The sequence below is a fragment of the Vitis vinifera genome, chromosome 13 (genome assembly GCF_030704535.1).
Source record: "Vitis vinifera cultivar Pinot Noir 40024 chromosome 13, ASM3070453v1".
NCBI classification, from domain to species: domain Eukaryota; kingdom Viridiplantae; phylum Streptophyta; class Magnoliopsida; order Vitales; family Vitaceae; genus Vitis; species Vitis vinifera.
In genome coordinates, this window is record NC_081817.1 from 23,247,856 (window position 1) to 23,264,659 (window position 16,804).

Consider the following 16,804-nt stretch of genomic DNA (forward strand, 5'->3'; position numbering starts at 1 on the left):
CAGTCAGACATTGTAAACAATCTAATTTTATAAATGTGCAAGAACCGAGGATTCAGCAATGGCACAATCAGGAAGAAAACATGACGATGGTATTCCACTGCAAAACATGATTCACCTGCATTTCCAAGTATTGTGGTTGATTTGTTAATAGGAAGAGAATGCCCGATATTTCTTACTCATCCCAGATATCAGACAATTTATAACCACTTGCTTTGGCATTGTTTCCCGATTTACAGCAATTTTCAACATGGGTTCCAGAAGTCATGTCCCACAAAACTGGAGTGTCTGAAGAAATTACATTTCCTGTTATTTCTGCTCTGCTAACTAATAACTAAATAGCGCATTAATGAAAATTTTGTGGAATTGGTATGCTGATATTTTACCTCAGCAACCTGAAACTTGGAGTAGTCGCAAATCACCCTGTGGTTATCACAAGAATGAGGTAGACATTGAAATAGAAACATGGGGAAGGCAGTATTCACTTTATGAATTTACAGAGGGCAGCTGTTTTGAATTGAAAGCCAGCAACCTACTAAGAATTTACATTCCTCAACTGTACTAACTCTTATGGCATTCCTCAAAAAGAAAAAAAAAGAGTTAAGGAAAAAACCATAATCGACCCTCTCTCAACCATCCAGCTTGTTGCTTCCTCCAGCCAAAATTTAAAGCAATTAAGACACATGAGAGTATATGAAGCCTGGAGGATGAAATTATTGCAATTTTGTCTCACATCTTCATATGTGGGCAAGTCAATGAGCTAAGCCTTCCCTTCCTATGCCAATACAAGACTTGTCAACCAAGGGGACATTATACTGCTGGTAGACTCTAACCCTGTTAGCTGCCCACCACTGTTCTGCTTGTTTCTCACTGAACCGCTTTCGACTGTGGGAACAAGAATCAACGCAATGAATTGTCACTTTATTTAACTACAAGGCAGCAATTACTTTTATGAAATATCCAGTCGTATGTTACTTATATTTGCCTTTCGAGTAATTTGAAGTTCAGAAATACAACTGAGATATCTGTGTCCCAAAACATGTCTATGCAAACATATGCCACAAACATTATAGGGTTGTAATTTCTTATTATTTCAAACCAAAAATTACCACCCTCATGGCTGAAGTATTCTTCCCAGTAAGCATTTTTGCTAAAATAGTCATTTCAATAAATTTTTTTCTATAATTTCGTGTACAGAAATGCTTGAAAAAACTGCCGATGACAATCTAATAACCACATTCATCCAAAAACAACCAACGATTTTTTTTCACCTTGACAGAACACGAGACTCCAAGAATTATGGTTCCAGTGCCATTCACAAAAATAGATAATGTACCATCAATGCCTCAAATCAATTTTTTGAGTCCAAGATTCATATAAAGAAAATATGTGCCTACCGGCTACCATATTGAATTCATTCAGTTCCCCACTTAAGAGGAGAAATAAAAGGAAAGAGAAGAAAGCATGAGTAGTTTTCTTCAATTGTTCAGAAGATAAAAGAGAAGAGAAAGGAAGGGAAAAGAAATAGTCCAAGGCACTTCCACAAAGGATCCCTGTAGGGAAATTGTGATGTCCAATCTCCCTTATCCTCTCCAAATAACCCTTTTCCAAACTGAGTTTTGGTGGTACTAGACACTAAAGTTCTCTCCTAAATTCTAATCACTTCTTTTCTTTGCCTTCGCCTTCTTTTTATGGACAAACCAAACAAGGAAAATGGGGATATTTTTAAAGTTTTATCTTTCATCTTATGATGAACTAAACAAACTGTAAAACAAATTGAAGATGGCTATAACATATCCTTAAAAGTTTCAGTATGGATCATAGGACAGAAAATGAATTGATGTTGGCTATGACATACCTGAAGCGGACACGCTTAAGATCTTTGACTCCTCCTGGCAATGAAACAAGGGTAATGTATACACCTGGCTCATCTTGCTCAACCCATTCCACCCCTTGGTAGGGTTCAGCATCTGTTTTGTTTTTATTTCTTATTATTGCTTCAGAATGCCCCACTCTTGCATAACTTGAATGGTTACTGCTGGTGCTTGACCCATTAGAAATCACCACACAATTTGATCCCATTGAATCTGATTCATGAAAAGTTATTGGACCACATATTTGTTCAGTAGCTACAGTAGAAACATCACTGAGGGGAGTAGGGCTAATAGAACTGAAGGGAGGTGATTTGCTGTTTCTCACTGCTCCAACAGGTAACCTTTCCGCCATGTCCTTCAGCTGTCATGAATAACATAATAAGCGATAAATTAGAAGAGTTCAGAAATGAGCATTTATCTTCAGCTATATACTGAAGGGATTAGTACATTACTATTTATTGGCAATCATGTAAACTGTTAGTTAAGTTAAAAACCAGCAGTTGAATGTAAGCATAAAAGTAAGGAAATGTACAAGTTCATTTAGAGCAAAATAAAACTCACCAAATACTAAATCAGTAGCTCAAAATAACTCAAAACCCATTATGCGTGCATTTCCCTTTTTTCTCTTGTAAAGTCGGAGAAAGCTAGGATGGGGTTCCTTTGCTCTAGGACTGATTAGGTATGTTTAGGAGAAAAGCTTAGAGACATTTTGTTATGTGTAAGGGAGACTGTTCTTGAAGGTCAGGCATAGGAAAAACCCCAAATAGCAAATGCTTGAGGTACCTCTTATAATTTTTATTTTTATTTTTTTAACCAGAAACAAATATTTCATTAACATGAAACAAGGATGAGAAATCCTTCCTAAAACAGTAACTATCTAGTCTAGAAAGCAAAGGCAATTGTACAACTAAAAGTGAGGACAATTGCAAACTAGCCACTCATCAAACTTTCCCAAGCCTCTTTCCTTCTTACTCATCCAAGATAGAATTACTGCAAAATCTCCTTCTATTAGAAGATTGGATAGACCCCAAGGTTTTAGTTCAATGACTAGAACACTCTTTAACTTGTTTAGAGAATGCTCTCACTACTATTTCATGATGATCCAGGAGTGTCCTTCCAATTACAAACTATTCTAAGGAACACTTTCCAAAATTCAACTTGACGCAAGCTACTAGAGGATTCCATGTAAAGGGTGCCTAAAAATCTTGCACCCTTAACCAACCTAGTAGATCTACAGACTAGGTTCGAATCTAGTAGTATAAAGCTTAAAGGGTGCCTAAAAATCTTGCACTAGCTTCCGAAGCTATTCATTAGTCCTCAAAAACTCTCACATTCCTTTCCCCCCATATAGTCCAAATTAATGTAAGACCAGCTACACACCATAGTGATTTCCCTCAAGGAAGACCTTCAAAACCCTAGTAAGAAAATTGTCAGCATCTCCACCACACTCCTAAGTGAACCCTAGTAAGTCCAAACAACCTATGCCATAATGGCAATGCTATTGAGCAAATGCAAAAAAAAAAAGATGATCCATTTATTTCCTCACTCTTCTTACCCATTACACACTAGTCCAACCTAAGGGCTTCATGAGGTCTCCTCATTGGCAACAAGTCATAGGTTTAACCTTTGACAAGGATAAAAAACAGGTCAACAAACAAATAAAGATGGGAAAAACAGTCAATAACCCTCTGATCTATGAATGAGTTCAAAAAAGCCAAACTATCCTCCTTAAGAGTCCAACAACCAAATAAAAGGAGAAATGGAATTACAGAACGTCAGATTCAACTCAGATATCTCTTCTCCTTCAAATGTGCAACTGTTCCTCTCCTTCCAAATGGCCCAAGCTGAAGATAAGAGTTGCCGTACTGCCATACAACACACTTTTTTTCTCATCTTGACAAACATACCTTGCGAACTCACTACAATGTCCTTAAATGACCAAGGTACAGTCCATGCCACACCAAGTGAACATAATGATGATGACCATAAATTCCAGGGAATGAAGCAATACAAACATATGGTTTGCAGTCTTCTCCATTTTAAACAGCACGACAATTCATGAGAAGTCCACCCACTTTTCATCCATTGGTCAATGATTGATATCTTTTCCCACAACAAGGTCACAAAAACAATGGCACTATAGGAGGAGCATGAGAATCCCCAAACAACTGTATGTAGTAAAGAAGAGTTTGTCCACCATCTAAAGCCTTGAATAAGAGCTTAATAGTAAACTCAACTTGCTTAAACTCAGCTTGCTTGGATAGACTCCATCTCGACCTGTTTTTCCTTCTCCCACCACCTCTTAACATCATGAGAGTTCACCCGCCTTGCATCCATTGTGAACAGTTAAGATCTTTTCCCACATTACAGCTCACAAAAAGGAGGCCAACCAAAGGAGAAGAGTCCTAAATAACAAAGCTCAAAAAGAGGAGCTTATCCACTTTTTAAAGCCTTGAATTAGGGTCAATTGCATAGTTGTTGACTCATAAAACGTATCGTGTATCGTTTTTCTATTTTTCCATATCGTGTATCATAAGTTTTTTTATATAGAGAAAAATAAATAAAAAAATATGAATATGAGTGAATATCTAATGAGAGTATGAAGTATAGAGTATTATATATCCAATTTTTTGGTAGCTAGTAGGATCTAAAAAATTAATCTATATCATATCATATGAAAACATTGAATGTTAATGTTTTGACAAGTATAAATTAACAAAATATAACTTTAATATATAGATTCATCACATAATCCACAAAAATAAACTTCTTCAATTTTTAGCTATGTTTCTATACATCTTTATGTGTTATTTTCAAAGTTCCTGCTTTTTAGGTTTGTCATCATTCCTTTTCCACCAAAAAAGAAAAAGAAAAAGAAAAAAGAAAAAAAACCTAATTCATTAAGTAAAAATTTTTATTCACTAATCAACATCTTTTGCATTGTCAACATTCAAACCATTCAAATGAAAATTTTCCAATGTTCATTGTAAAAATAAACTTACTTAACTTCTAATATAATATCTGATAATAAGAATACAACTTTTCATATAAGATTATTTTACCTATTTTTCCTTTTTATGATTAATTTTAAATTTTTTAGCATATCTTAAACAATTAATATAATAATTTTCTAACAAAAAAAAAAGGAACTAATTTGATGTTTTTCAAAAAATTATAAAAAATAATTAAAGATGTATATATCATTGTATTCTAATATCACGTATCGTATTGTGTATCATATATGTATCATAAGATACGCTTTAAAATAAGATATAGATTGCGATACGTATCAATTTTCATAAAAATATATTGTATTGTTATATCGTAAGTTTTTTTAACAACTATGGTCAATTGTAAACTCACCTTGCTTGGATAAGGGCTTAATAGTAAACTCAGCCCATGCTCAATTCGTGAGAGGTCCACCCACTTTTCATCCATTGGTCAATGATAAATATCTTTTCCCACAATAAGGTCACAAAAACAATGGCACTACAGGAGGAGCACATGATCCCCAAACAACTGTATCCAGAAAAGAGGAGTTTGTCCACTATCTAAAGCCTTGAACAAGGGCTTAATAGTAAACTCAGCTTGCTAGGATGGACTCCACCTCAACCTGTTCTCCCTGCTCCCACAACCCCCTCACTCACAAGAATCATCATAAAAAGATTCAACTAGAATGGACTCCCAACAATGGTTTAGAAACATGCTGCTTTCCACAAGATTTTTAGGAGAGGTTTCAATTTCTGCATAACAAACTCTAATAAATAGTACAGAACTAATCTAGACGGAATGTTACTGACTAGGTTTTTGGTTTCAAGAACTGCTTAGAGATTGCCTTATGTCTCAAATGCAAGCCTCATACATTAACCAGATACAGGAGATTCTATTGACAAAGTCAGAACCTAGAACCAAATATTTTCAATTCTATAAAATTTCTTTAAATGAATACATCCTTTGTTATTATTGGTACATTTAATTCTAAAACTCTTTAGTCCAAGTTTAAGATAAAAATTCACCAAGTGATTTAAGGGACAATTCACCTACTACAGAAGGCTTTGCTTCACTTCTTTGCATTTCTTGTTATGATCCAAATTGTCATGAATTGAAGGCTGAACCTGTATCACTTGTAGGCTTAAAAGTTGTTTCTATATAGAATTTGGTTATCAAAAAAAAGGAATCAAAACTAGATTAGAGTTCTTTCATATGATTGCACTTGCAAAATAATTAAATTCAGCCATCAAAAGGTTAGTCCAAAACCTTTTTCTATGAAGTATTAACCTATTGATTTGTGGACAAACATGGGTGTCAAGGCCCCTCTGATTTTTGGCCAAATAGTAGTCCTGTGGCTTTTAGTAATTTTTTGGGCTTGCCAATAGAGGGAGTTGAACTGGAAATTTTGGGTCTCCTTAATAAAATGAAGGAGAGAAGGGAATTAAAGGCCCAGGTCAGTGAGAAGAGGATGATAGAAGAAATTCTCTTCCAGATTTGAAGGGAATTAAGGAGGTTGGAATGCTCAATAATTTTCAAGGCAGGAAAAGGTAAAGGGAGTGAAAATAGTAAACTTGACTGCGAGTGGCTACAGTTTGTCGATCAAGTTAAGACTTTTAACACTGAATGTTAGAGGGGCAAACAATAGAGAGAAAAGGAAGGTTATAGAGTCTCTCATTTGATCCCAAAGGGTGGACCTAGTTTGTTTGCAAGAAACAAAGATACAAAAAAGGTTGGTGGAGATAGTGAGGAGCTTAAAGGTGAAAAGTGTTTTAGAATGGGAGCTAGGGTGCAGCCAGTGGAGTGGTAGTCTTCTAGGATAATAGGATGCTAGAGCTTGTTGGTATGGAAGTGAGGGAATTTTCAATCTCATGTCTTGTTAGGTGCATCAAAGATGGCTTTGTTTGGGTTTTCTCTGGAGTTTACATACCATCTTCAAGGAGGGAAAGGGAGAGTTTGAAGGCTGAGTTGGAGCAATCAAAGGGCTTTGAGATGATCCTTAGTGTGTCAGTGGTGATTTCAACATAGTTAGGTTCAACCATGGGAAGATTCTCCGAGATTATTGAGGAGTAAGAGTTATGAGATATTTCATTGCAGATGGGCAGCTTCACTTGATGTAGAGGATTATACAACCAAACTATGTCAAGGTTGGATCAATTTTTGGTGTTTGAAGAGAGGTAGTGGTGTGGGGCGGTGTACTTTGCCAAGACTTGTATTTATCACTCTCCAATCCTTCTAAAAATGGAGGGATAAGGGGAGGAAGCATCCCATTCAAGTTGGGAACAAAGTGGTTGAAGGTAGAGGGTTCGAAGACTTGCTAAAGTGTGGTGGATGGGGTATAATTTCAAAGGTTCATGCAGCTTCATCTTAGCCTCCAAGTTGGAAGTGTTGAAATCAAACCTGAAGGTTTGGGATAGAGAAATCTTGGGTAATGTGTTAGTCAAGAAGGAGTTGGCTCTTAGTCAAGTAGGTTTTTGAGATTCTAAGGAAGGGGAGGCAACTCTTTCTCTGGAGGAACCTAAAGTTAGAAGAGTAACAAGGGGAGAGAATTGCAAGTGGGCATCCTTGGAAGAGATATCTTGGGAACAAAAATCTAGAAAGATTTGGTTGCAGGAGAAGGAGATTAACATTAAATTTTTTCACAAAATAGAAAATACGCATAAGAGAAGGAATTGTTTGGCCAAAATCAAAATTTATGGGGCTTAGCTCTATGAGAAGGAAATAAAGGAAGGGGTAGTTCAAGCCTTTCACAATTTGTTGTCAGACTCAAGGGAGTGGAGACCTAGCATTAATGGGATGTCTTTTAAAACCTTGTCTAATCAGGAGGTGGGAGGATTTGAGTAGCCATTTATTGAGGAGGAGGTGTTTGAGGCTATGTCAAATTTGAAAATAGGATAAGAGCTCCAAATGTCAAATGATTTTTTTTATGGTCTTTTGGCAATTCAACTAGGTTATTTGTGAAAGTTGAAGTAACGGAGCTCTTCATGGAATTCTATGGACCAATGAAAATTTTGAAAAAAAGGTTTAATGATACTTTTTTGGTGTTAATTCCCAAAAAAAATGGGATGATAATGATCTGAAAGACTTCAGACCAATTAACTTGGTGGGTGGTTTGTACAAGCTCCTAGCTAAGGTTAATTCCCAAAAAAAATGGGATGATAATGATCTGAAAGACTTCAAACCAATTAACTTGGTGGGTGATTTGTACAAGCTTCTAGCTAAGGTCTTGGAAAATAGGTCGAAGAGGGGGGGGGGGGGGGGGGGGGGGGGGTGGTGGACAAGGTGGTTTTTTGAGTTCTAGAATGCTTTTGTAGAGGGAAGGCATATTCTTGATGCAACACTTATAGTCAATAAGGTAATTGATTCTATGATGACAAGTGATTTTCAACAATGTAATTTGTAAACTCAATATCGAGAAGGTGTATGATCATGTCAATTGTTATTTTTTGCTTAAGTTATTCTTAGAAAGATGGGGGGTTTGGCCAAAATTGGAATAAATAGATCAGATTGTGCATCTCAACAACAAAGTTTTCTATGCTATTTAATGAAACCCTCTAGCTCTTTTCAAAGTTCTAGAGGATGGAGACAAGAGGATCCTCTCTCCCCCTTTTTATTTGTGTTGGTGATGGAGATACACAGTTGTCTTTTGAAGAGGGCTATGGAGAGTGGCTTTTTGTTAGGATTTAAGGTGAGGGGGAGTGGGGTGAGGGTGGAGGCATCCCATCTGTTGCTAACCGATATCTTAGTCTTTTGCAAGGCCACACAAAATCAAATGACTCGCTACTTAAGTTGGACACTTATGTGACTCAAAACTACCTTTTGGTTGAAAATAAACCTAGAGAAAATGTGGCTAATGTGAAAGATTTGGCCCTTGAATTGGGATGCATTGTAGGAGAGCTTCCAACTACCTACTTGGGGCTCCCCTTAGAGGTTTGCTTTAGAGCAAAGACAATTTAGGATCATGCGGAAGAAAGATTTTGCCAAAGGCTATCAATGTTGAAAAGGCAATATATTTTGAAAGAAGGAAGGTTCACCTTAATTTGAAGTACCTTGTCTAGCTTGCTTATTTATTTTATGTCTTTGTTCAATATTCCCAAAAAGGTCAGATTGTGGTTGGAGAATATTCAAAAAGACTTCCTTCAGGGAGGCAAGGCGTTGGAGAAAAAGATGCATTTAATAAAATGGCCAGTTGTCTACAAGGAGCAACGAAAAGGAGGTTAGGGCATTAGATACCTTTCTTCACTTAATAGAGCTCTATAAGGAAAGTGGCATTGGAGATATGCTACAAAAGGAGAAGCTTCTTGGAAAAAAGTCATTTAGGGCAAATATGGGGAGGGAAGGGGTGTTGTTTTGATCAAGTGAGAGAAGGGTATAGAGTTAAGGTTTGGAAAACCATTAAAATAGGATAGGACCTGGTCAACAACAGAGTATCTTTTGAGGTGGGAAATGGTAGAAGGGTAAAATTTAGGAAAGATAGGTGGTGTGGGAAAAAACTTTTTTGTATGTTTTTCCCCTCCTTGTACGCTTTAGCATCATCAATAGAGGCTTGAGTGGTAGATGTCTGGGATGATTTGGGACAAGGAGGCCACTAGAATCCTTGTTTCTCTACACACTTTAATGATTGGGAGCTAAATACAATTGAAGCACTTCTTTCAACGTTGCAAGAAAGATTCATAATGAGGGAAGAGAATGATAGAATGGTCTAGACGGACTCAAAAGAAGGGGGTCTTCTTGATCAAGTCTTTATATTCCATCCTTGAGTTAGGGCGTACAATTCCTTTCCCGATTAGCATTACTTGAAATTCTTAGGTCCCATTAAAAGCAAGTTTCATTTTTCTTAGGAAGCTAGCTAGGGAAAGATGTTTACTCTGGATCAACTTCAAAAGAGAGGGCGGTTGTTTGCGATCAAATGTCTTCCTTACCAAAACAAGAGGAATCAATTGATCACATCTAACACTATACCAACATGAATTATGGTAGCTGTTGTTTTCACTTTTCAGCATTGTATGGGTCCTTCCTTTTATGGTTAGGAAGACTCTTTTAAGTTGGCATGACTCTTTGTGGGAAGAAAATACAAGAAGGTTGGGAGAATCATTCCTGGTATATTTTTTAGACAATTTGGAAGGAGTCCAAGAGCATTCAAAAGTGAGGAGCAACCAACTCAATCATTAAAGTGTTCTTTCCTTAGAAGCCTAGCCTCTTGGGTTAGCATGTATATAATAAGGGGTCAATGTCTTTAATTGATTTTATAGATTAGATGGGATCTAACTGAGGTAGGAAGTTTTTTTTTTTTTTGTTCTCTCTATTTGGCAAATCTTGTTGATAGTCATTGCATAAGTTTTGTATACCTTGCTAGTTGTCGTTAGAATCCAATGACTATTCCTGATTTCATGGAGTTTATTTGATTTATTCCTAATTTTGTGCATATTTAGATTAGTTGACTATGTAAATTAGGGAAGTTGTAATTTAGAGGATTTGTAGGAAGAATTTTAAGAATAGGTCAGCTGTCTTTTTCTATTTCCATTTGTTGTATAAGTTTGAAAGTTATATATATATATATATATATATTTGTGCTAATTTTTCAAAGAAATAATAAGAAGATTTTATTTCCAATGGTAGTTATATAGTTTCTCTTTGAATTTTATAATATATTCTTGCTTATAAAAAAGAAGGAAAATCCAAAAATGGAGGTGTCTATCTTGGAAATCCAAAAGATTTAGACAATGGGATATGCCCATCGATGCATGCATATCCATGTTTTCATCTATATATCTTCTATCTATATATGCAAATGCACATGTGTTTGTGCGTGGGTAGATCGGTGGATGGGTGTGTCTATATCACAAAATATAAACACACCAATATCATACAAATTCATAGTCATAGTAAACAGACATACTAGTTGTCTAAATTAACTTTTAAAGTTTCCAAATTGTACATAAGATTTCAAAACTGGAGTGTTAAATATACAAAAGGCTAGACAAGTGTATGTGATCAAATTTAATAGATATCACAATGCAAACTTCCTTATGATGTTCAATTTAAAGGCAATCTATAATGATAGGGAGAAAAAAGGAAAAGATCCTCTTATGGGTGCTATAGAGATCAATATCTTACTTGAGCTGTAAGTGACTTAATCACTTCCTTTGCCGCTTTGCACTTTGCACTTTCTTCCCCAGCAACTGCAATAGCATCTTTCAGCTGTTTTGCTGTTCTTTCCAGCTCAACGTCTTGAAGTTGTGCTTTACGAGTAAGATTCTCAACCTACAACACAATAACAATAATACATAATTCACAAATTTAGCACATACCGAAGAGTGTTTTGGCATAACAAAACAAACCATGGCTTATTAGAAAACATCTACGAGTGAATTTAGTAACAACATTAAACTTCAGGGTTTAAATTTAGGGGGGAGGCGAAGGGAAGGGACAAGCATTCAAAATGAACAATATTGAGGAAAAACTAACAACATTCACAATAATTTTAGGAGAACATTAACCCAAAAGATAATATGAATGAGTCAAATTTGATGTCTTTTCTTTTGTTACTTTTTCCTTAATAATCAAATGCTCAGGGTTTGTTTGGCAACTATTAAACTATTTTTTAGAACAGTTTTTTGTTCTCTAAGACAAAAAAATAGGAAAACACATTTGGCAGTCATGAAATTATTTTCTATTTTCTGTTCTTAAAAAAAGAAAACCAAGTATTTTTAGAGAATATCTTTTAGTTGTTTTCAATTTTTTTCTAAGGGCTTTTTAAAAAAATAATTACACAAACATGTCAAATGATTAAAAATAAAACACTAGATATAAAAAATATTTTTAAAACATATTTAAAAATATTAAAAACAATTTAAAAATAGGTTAAAAACATTTCAAATTCCCAAACAAACTTTTATTTTACAAAACATCACAGAACAGTCTTCAAAAACTGTTCTTAAAAAATAGTTACTAAATAGAGTTTAGTATCTTTAACCATTTCAATTTTGATTATCCTAATTTTCTATTTTATAGCTAATTCTCTCACTAAAAGTGTCTAACAACAAAAAGAGGGGAACACCAATCACATAGGAAGTGTACAAAGGGACTAAAAGGCAAAAGAGAAACACGAACTTCAACTACTTAGAACACAACCACTCAATGAAAACCATCCCTATCAATAAGAAAAGTCAACATATCTTGTTATCTCTAAATAAAATCCAACCCAATTGAGAGTATATCTCTCATCCCAAGTACACAAGAAGTACATAAAGGGGCTAAAAGGCAAAAAAGAAACACACCATAAGCCACAATAACTCCTGCTACTTAGAGCACAACCACGCAATGAAAACCATCCCTATCAAAAATAAAGTTAATCCATCTTGTTGTCTCCAAACAAAAACCACCCCAATCTCTCTCTCTCTCTCTCTCTCTCTCTGTCTATATATATATATATATATATATATATATACATATCACAAACACAAGCAATCATCCCCAAAAAAACGACCCATTCAAGAAGAAAATTAAACCTAGCTTGTTCTAAATAAAAACGACCCAACTGAAAGTTTCATATAAGATGCTTCAAATGGTTAGTTATCCCTAGCAACACCACAAACAAAAAAATTTATTGAAATTATGAGATTTAAAATCATATTTAGTAACTCCTAGGTTCAAGGTGAGAAATTGAGACAAGGATCTAAGAAAGATTAGATATTGTTATATATAATCATAAGCAATAGCTACTTTCTCCATGAGGCCAAAATCATGTCATTACAAAAAGACATGTATGACTTACTCAACTACAATCTTATTTTCTTTAACATGAAGACTTACTTTCTTCGTGGTTATTCTTATTTAGTTTTCTCAACCAATATGCCTTAATTTATTTCAATAATTAGTTTAGCTGTGATATTCATAAATACATGATATCAACAATAGTTCTTTAATATTGATAAATCTCCCATTTTAATTTGGGACAAAAAACTGAAACTTGCAATGCATATGCAAAATTACTAGTACTGTAAAATAGAAAAAGCACTGCTTGATTCTCATCAACAAAGCCTAGCTCCATGATGAAGTTGGAAAATAAAAAATAAGACTAGAGGTAACATAATTGCACTGATAATATCCAAGATGGATTTAACCATTCAAAGAATGAATATGTTTGTTTCTGATGAAATAATAATAAGAATATCCACGATGGATATTAAATCTATAGAAAAAACTAATATAATCTACTTACACAGCAATAATCTTCCCAAACATTTTGAAACTAATCAAGAAGTTCAACTATAGATCAACCAGTACCAAATAATCCCCATCATAATGCAACTCTCCCCAATTTCCTCGGTCTCCAATATATGAAATCTCCCATTCTCTTGCAGCCATGTCAGTACAGCATGGAAGTTTTATGCCAAAAGTATTCTATGGACAATATCCATTGCAAGGAGCTGTTTATTTTGTGTTTGAAATAGCATGGTTATCCTAATTTCAAGCAAGATAACCCATCTTATTGTTGTCTTGTGATGCTATGGATTCAATTTGCAATCTGATATATAAACCCACACTGTATCTACACTATGTTATAAAAAAGTGTATGCATGTCAGGTCAATTTTAACTCCTGCATATGCTAAGGTATTTTTCAATTTAATAGGATATGATTAAACCACACATACATACCCTTTTTATTACTTTTGATGCTCAGTTCCTGACAGTAAAATTGAATTCAGCTCTCAAAAACATTACATATATGAGGCTGCATGGGGGCATTAGATGTACGAAGAACCATAATAGCTCCCAAGATGAGCAATATGCATAATTCATGTAGTAGACAGTATGTTACATAATATATTTCCCTACTTTATCACTCCAAATTCCCACTCCATTATCATTATTGTGATCACATCATCACCACCACCACCACCACATGATTATCATTGACATCATCATTGTCATTGTTATTATTATTACAACTGCACTACTACCCCCACTACCATGACTATATTGTTTATGTTATTATTGTTGTTGTTGTTATTAATCATATAAGAAATAAAGAAATTATATTAAGGAAAAAGTAAGTTTCAAGAAGGACTAGCTATTCTTTATGCTAACACACTAAATTATCCAAAAATCACCATGAGTAGGAGCAAAAGGGAGGAATGAGTTCAAGTCCAACAAGCTGGCTCCCAGAAGTATTAATTTAAAACACTACATGTCTGTCACAGAACTGTAATTAAGCTGTCCACTAAAGAATAATAGGAAAATAATGGATAAGAAAACTACTGTACAAGAAGACAGCAATGAAGCTAAGAATACTGATGGAAGATAAATTATAGCTAATGTAACTGAGAATTATATATTATTTTCATAGTCAAATCCAGTGGAGACATGCTTATATTTCAACATAGAAATGCATATATGCCCAGTTATTGTCTTCATATCAATGCCACATGGGCTCAGGTATGCATCTTTTAGTAATCAGTATTCTGATTTTACTGTTACTTATTCCTTTTATTTATTTTCCTCTCTTTATGCTCTTGTCTTCCCCTATTGGACATGGCAGCTGAATGTGCCTAGCCCTGCAGTCCCATCCAAACCCATACCCTATTCACACCTGTATTGTGTCAACATGAGGTACTCTAGTGTTTGTGTCAAATCCATGTTTGATAGCTCCACATCAAAATTTGCAGATGACATAAAAGAAAAAAGAGAAAGTTCAAACTGCCAATATGCTATTTCTTAAGTAGAAATTCAGGAAGTGAAGGAAGAAAAGAATGTAGAAAATAAAGAAAATCTGTATACCTGAGCTCTTAATTTAAGAACCTCTTGGCTTAGATTGTCATTAGTACTCTTGGCATCCACAACAATCTTTGATGAAGTTAGACCAGCCAGAATTGGTGTTGGGGTTGCAGGACGAGGTGGACTGGACTGTCTGGATGTCGGTGATGTTGCTCGAGATGCAATTCTTGATCCAGGGACAGAAGCTGAAATGAACTTCTTAGATGGGGGAAAAGCTGGATTGAAAGATTTAGAGTTATTAGTTGCACTCCACTGAGAAGCTCCATTTGGAAGGGGTGAGACACGACTACTATTGAATTCAAGTTTCTTGTTTCTCCGGGAAGTTCCGCTTTCAACTTGTTTAAATGATTGCATAGAAGAATATTTTCCAAGTTGCACATGAGATCTTGAATCCAACTTTTCATCCTTCTCAGCAAGTTCATTTAGCCCTTGATTCATACTTCCTCTTCTACTCAGTGAAGAGTGAGAAGAAGAGTCAGTTTCAGTGGCTTTTCTCAATTTGCTAAAGCAATTATCACACACTCGATAAGGTTTGTTGGGATTTGGTGCCATAGAAGTCTTAAGAGACTTTTTACTGCTACATGAATGACAAAAAACAAGTCCACAATTGTAACAATTATGTCGTTTTCTTTTGAAATTAAATGGAAGGCGGCAACCAGAGCACATTGATTGATCAACACCAGAGATCCACTTATGAAGACAGATAGCTGCAGTAAAATTAGCACCACAAACAATACTTTTGACTTGCTTGTCTTTCAAAGCTTCAACTAGAGATGGTGTGTTTCTATCATCTGTGTCACCATGACCTAATCGGCCATTTGCTCCCTTTCCCCAAGTGTAAACTTCAGTTCTTGAAGTTAAAACTGCAACATGATAAGCACCACAATCAATCTCCTCAACAAAATTCTTCAGAAGCTTTCCCTCAATTCGGGTAGGAAGCTTCCCATCAGCTTGAGGATCTCCTAGTTGACCATAGACAGGGCTTCCCATTGTGTAAACATGTCCAGTAGTTGTAAGTGCAACAGTTAGGCTATGTCCACAGGCAACCTGACAAAAGTTGGGCTCAACAAGAGCAGCAACACAAGTAGGCACAAGTCTTGCCTCCTTATCACCATGCCCAAGACGACCTTTATCTCCATCTCCCCATGTAAATACTTTCCCAGAAGAGCAGTTGCTTGAACTTGAAGACCCAACCATGACTTCAACAACTGCAGCAGTGTGCCAAACACCACAAGCTGCTCGTACAGTTCGGAGGCCCTTAAGGGACTCCACTTCCCTGGGTATTGGGACACTTCTACAATCCCCATGCCCTAAAACACCAAAAGTTCCATCTCCAAAAGTAAACAATTGCCCAGCAGAGGTCACAACAGCTGTATGCCATGGTCCACAAGATATAGATGAAACGTGTATTCCTTCCGAAGGTCCAATTAACCTTTTCGGAACCCAGTGACTCATGTCATTTCCACGTCCAAGGAGACCAAAATTGTAAGAGCCACCACCCCAAGTGTACAAATCACCAGAAAGCGTTACAGCACAAGAATGGTACTCCCCACATGCTACAAGTTCAATGTTCATATTTTTAAGAGCATCAATAAGTTTTGGATGTGAGACATCAGAATCTACACCATGTCCGAGTCTGCCTCCTGATTCCTCTCCCCAAGAGAAAACTTCACCTTGCTTTGTTACTAGAGCAGCATGCCTTCCACCACAAGCAATATTTTGAACATCAAGTAATACTGCAGATTCCAAGGGCTTAGGCACAAAAGAATCCATTTTAACACTAGAAGAACTTCCAACTCTTAGAACGCCTCCACCAAGAGTACCATCTCCAGTGCCCTCCCCCCAAATAAAAACATCACCTAAAGCATCGCCATCATCGTGACCAGAACCTTGACTTGATGAGCTAACAGCACTTGACAAACTCACCCTAAAAGCATCCACACCCATACCCTTCAAGCGCCCATTTATGCCATCTGAGCCTCCAGATGACAAAGAATGAACAGAGTTACAACCAGATTCTGAAGGAAAGAAAGCCTTGGGAGGGACTGCATATAGTATGACATCTGATAAAGCCTTCTCCAAACCAATTTTAGGGGGGCTTTCATATGGTGTATGAAGACGAAGGGGATCTACCCCATCCTGAATCATCAACAAGAAAATTCTC

At 35.9% G+C, this 16,804-nt stretch overlaps 1 protein-coding gene across 2 annotated transcripts in view; it reads right to left on the reverse strand.

Moving 5' to 3' along the window:
- Positions 1–405: 405 nt before the first annotated feature.
- LOC100244665 (PH, RCC1 and FYVE domains-containing protein 1) overlaps positions 406–16,804 on the reverse strand; it is a 47,515-nt gene continuing 31,116 nt past the window's right edge. For both annotated transcript variants that reach the window (XM_010647308.3, XM_019217728.2), the window contains 4 exons: positions 14,644–16,779; positions 10,977–11,123; positions 1,856–2,232; positions 406–882 (listed from right to left, as the gene is read on the reverse strand). In XM_010647308.3, the coding sequence (XP_010645610.1) occupies positions 750–882; positions 1,856–2,232; positions 10,977–11,123; positions 14,644–16,779 (2,793 nt within the window). In that variant the 3' untranslated portion in view covers positions 406–749. The remainder of the gene's footprint in view (positions 883–1,855; positions 2,233–10,976; positions 11,124–14,643; positions 16,780–16,804) is intronic.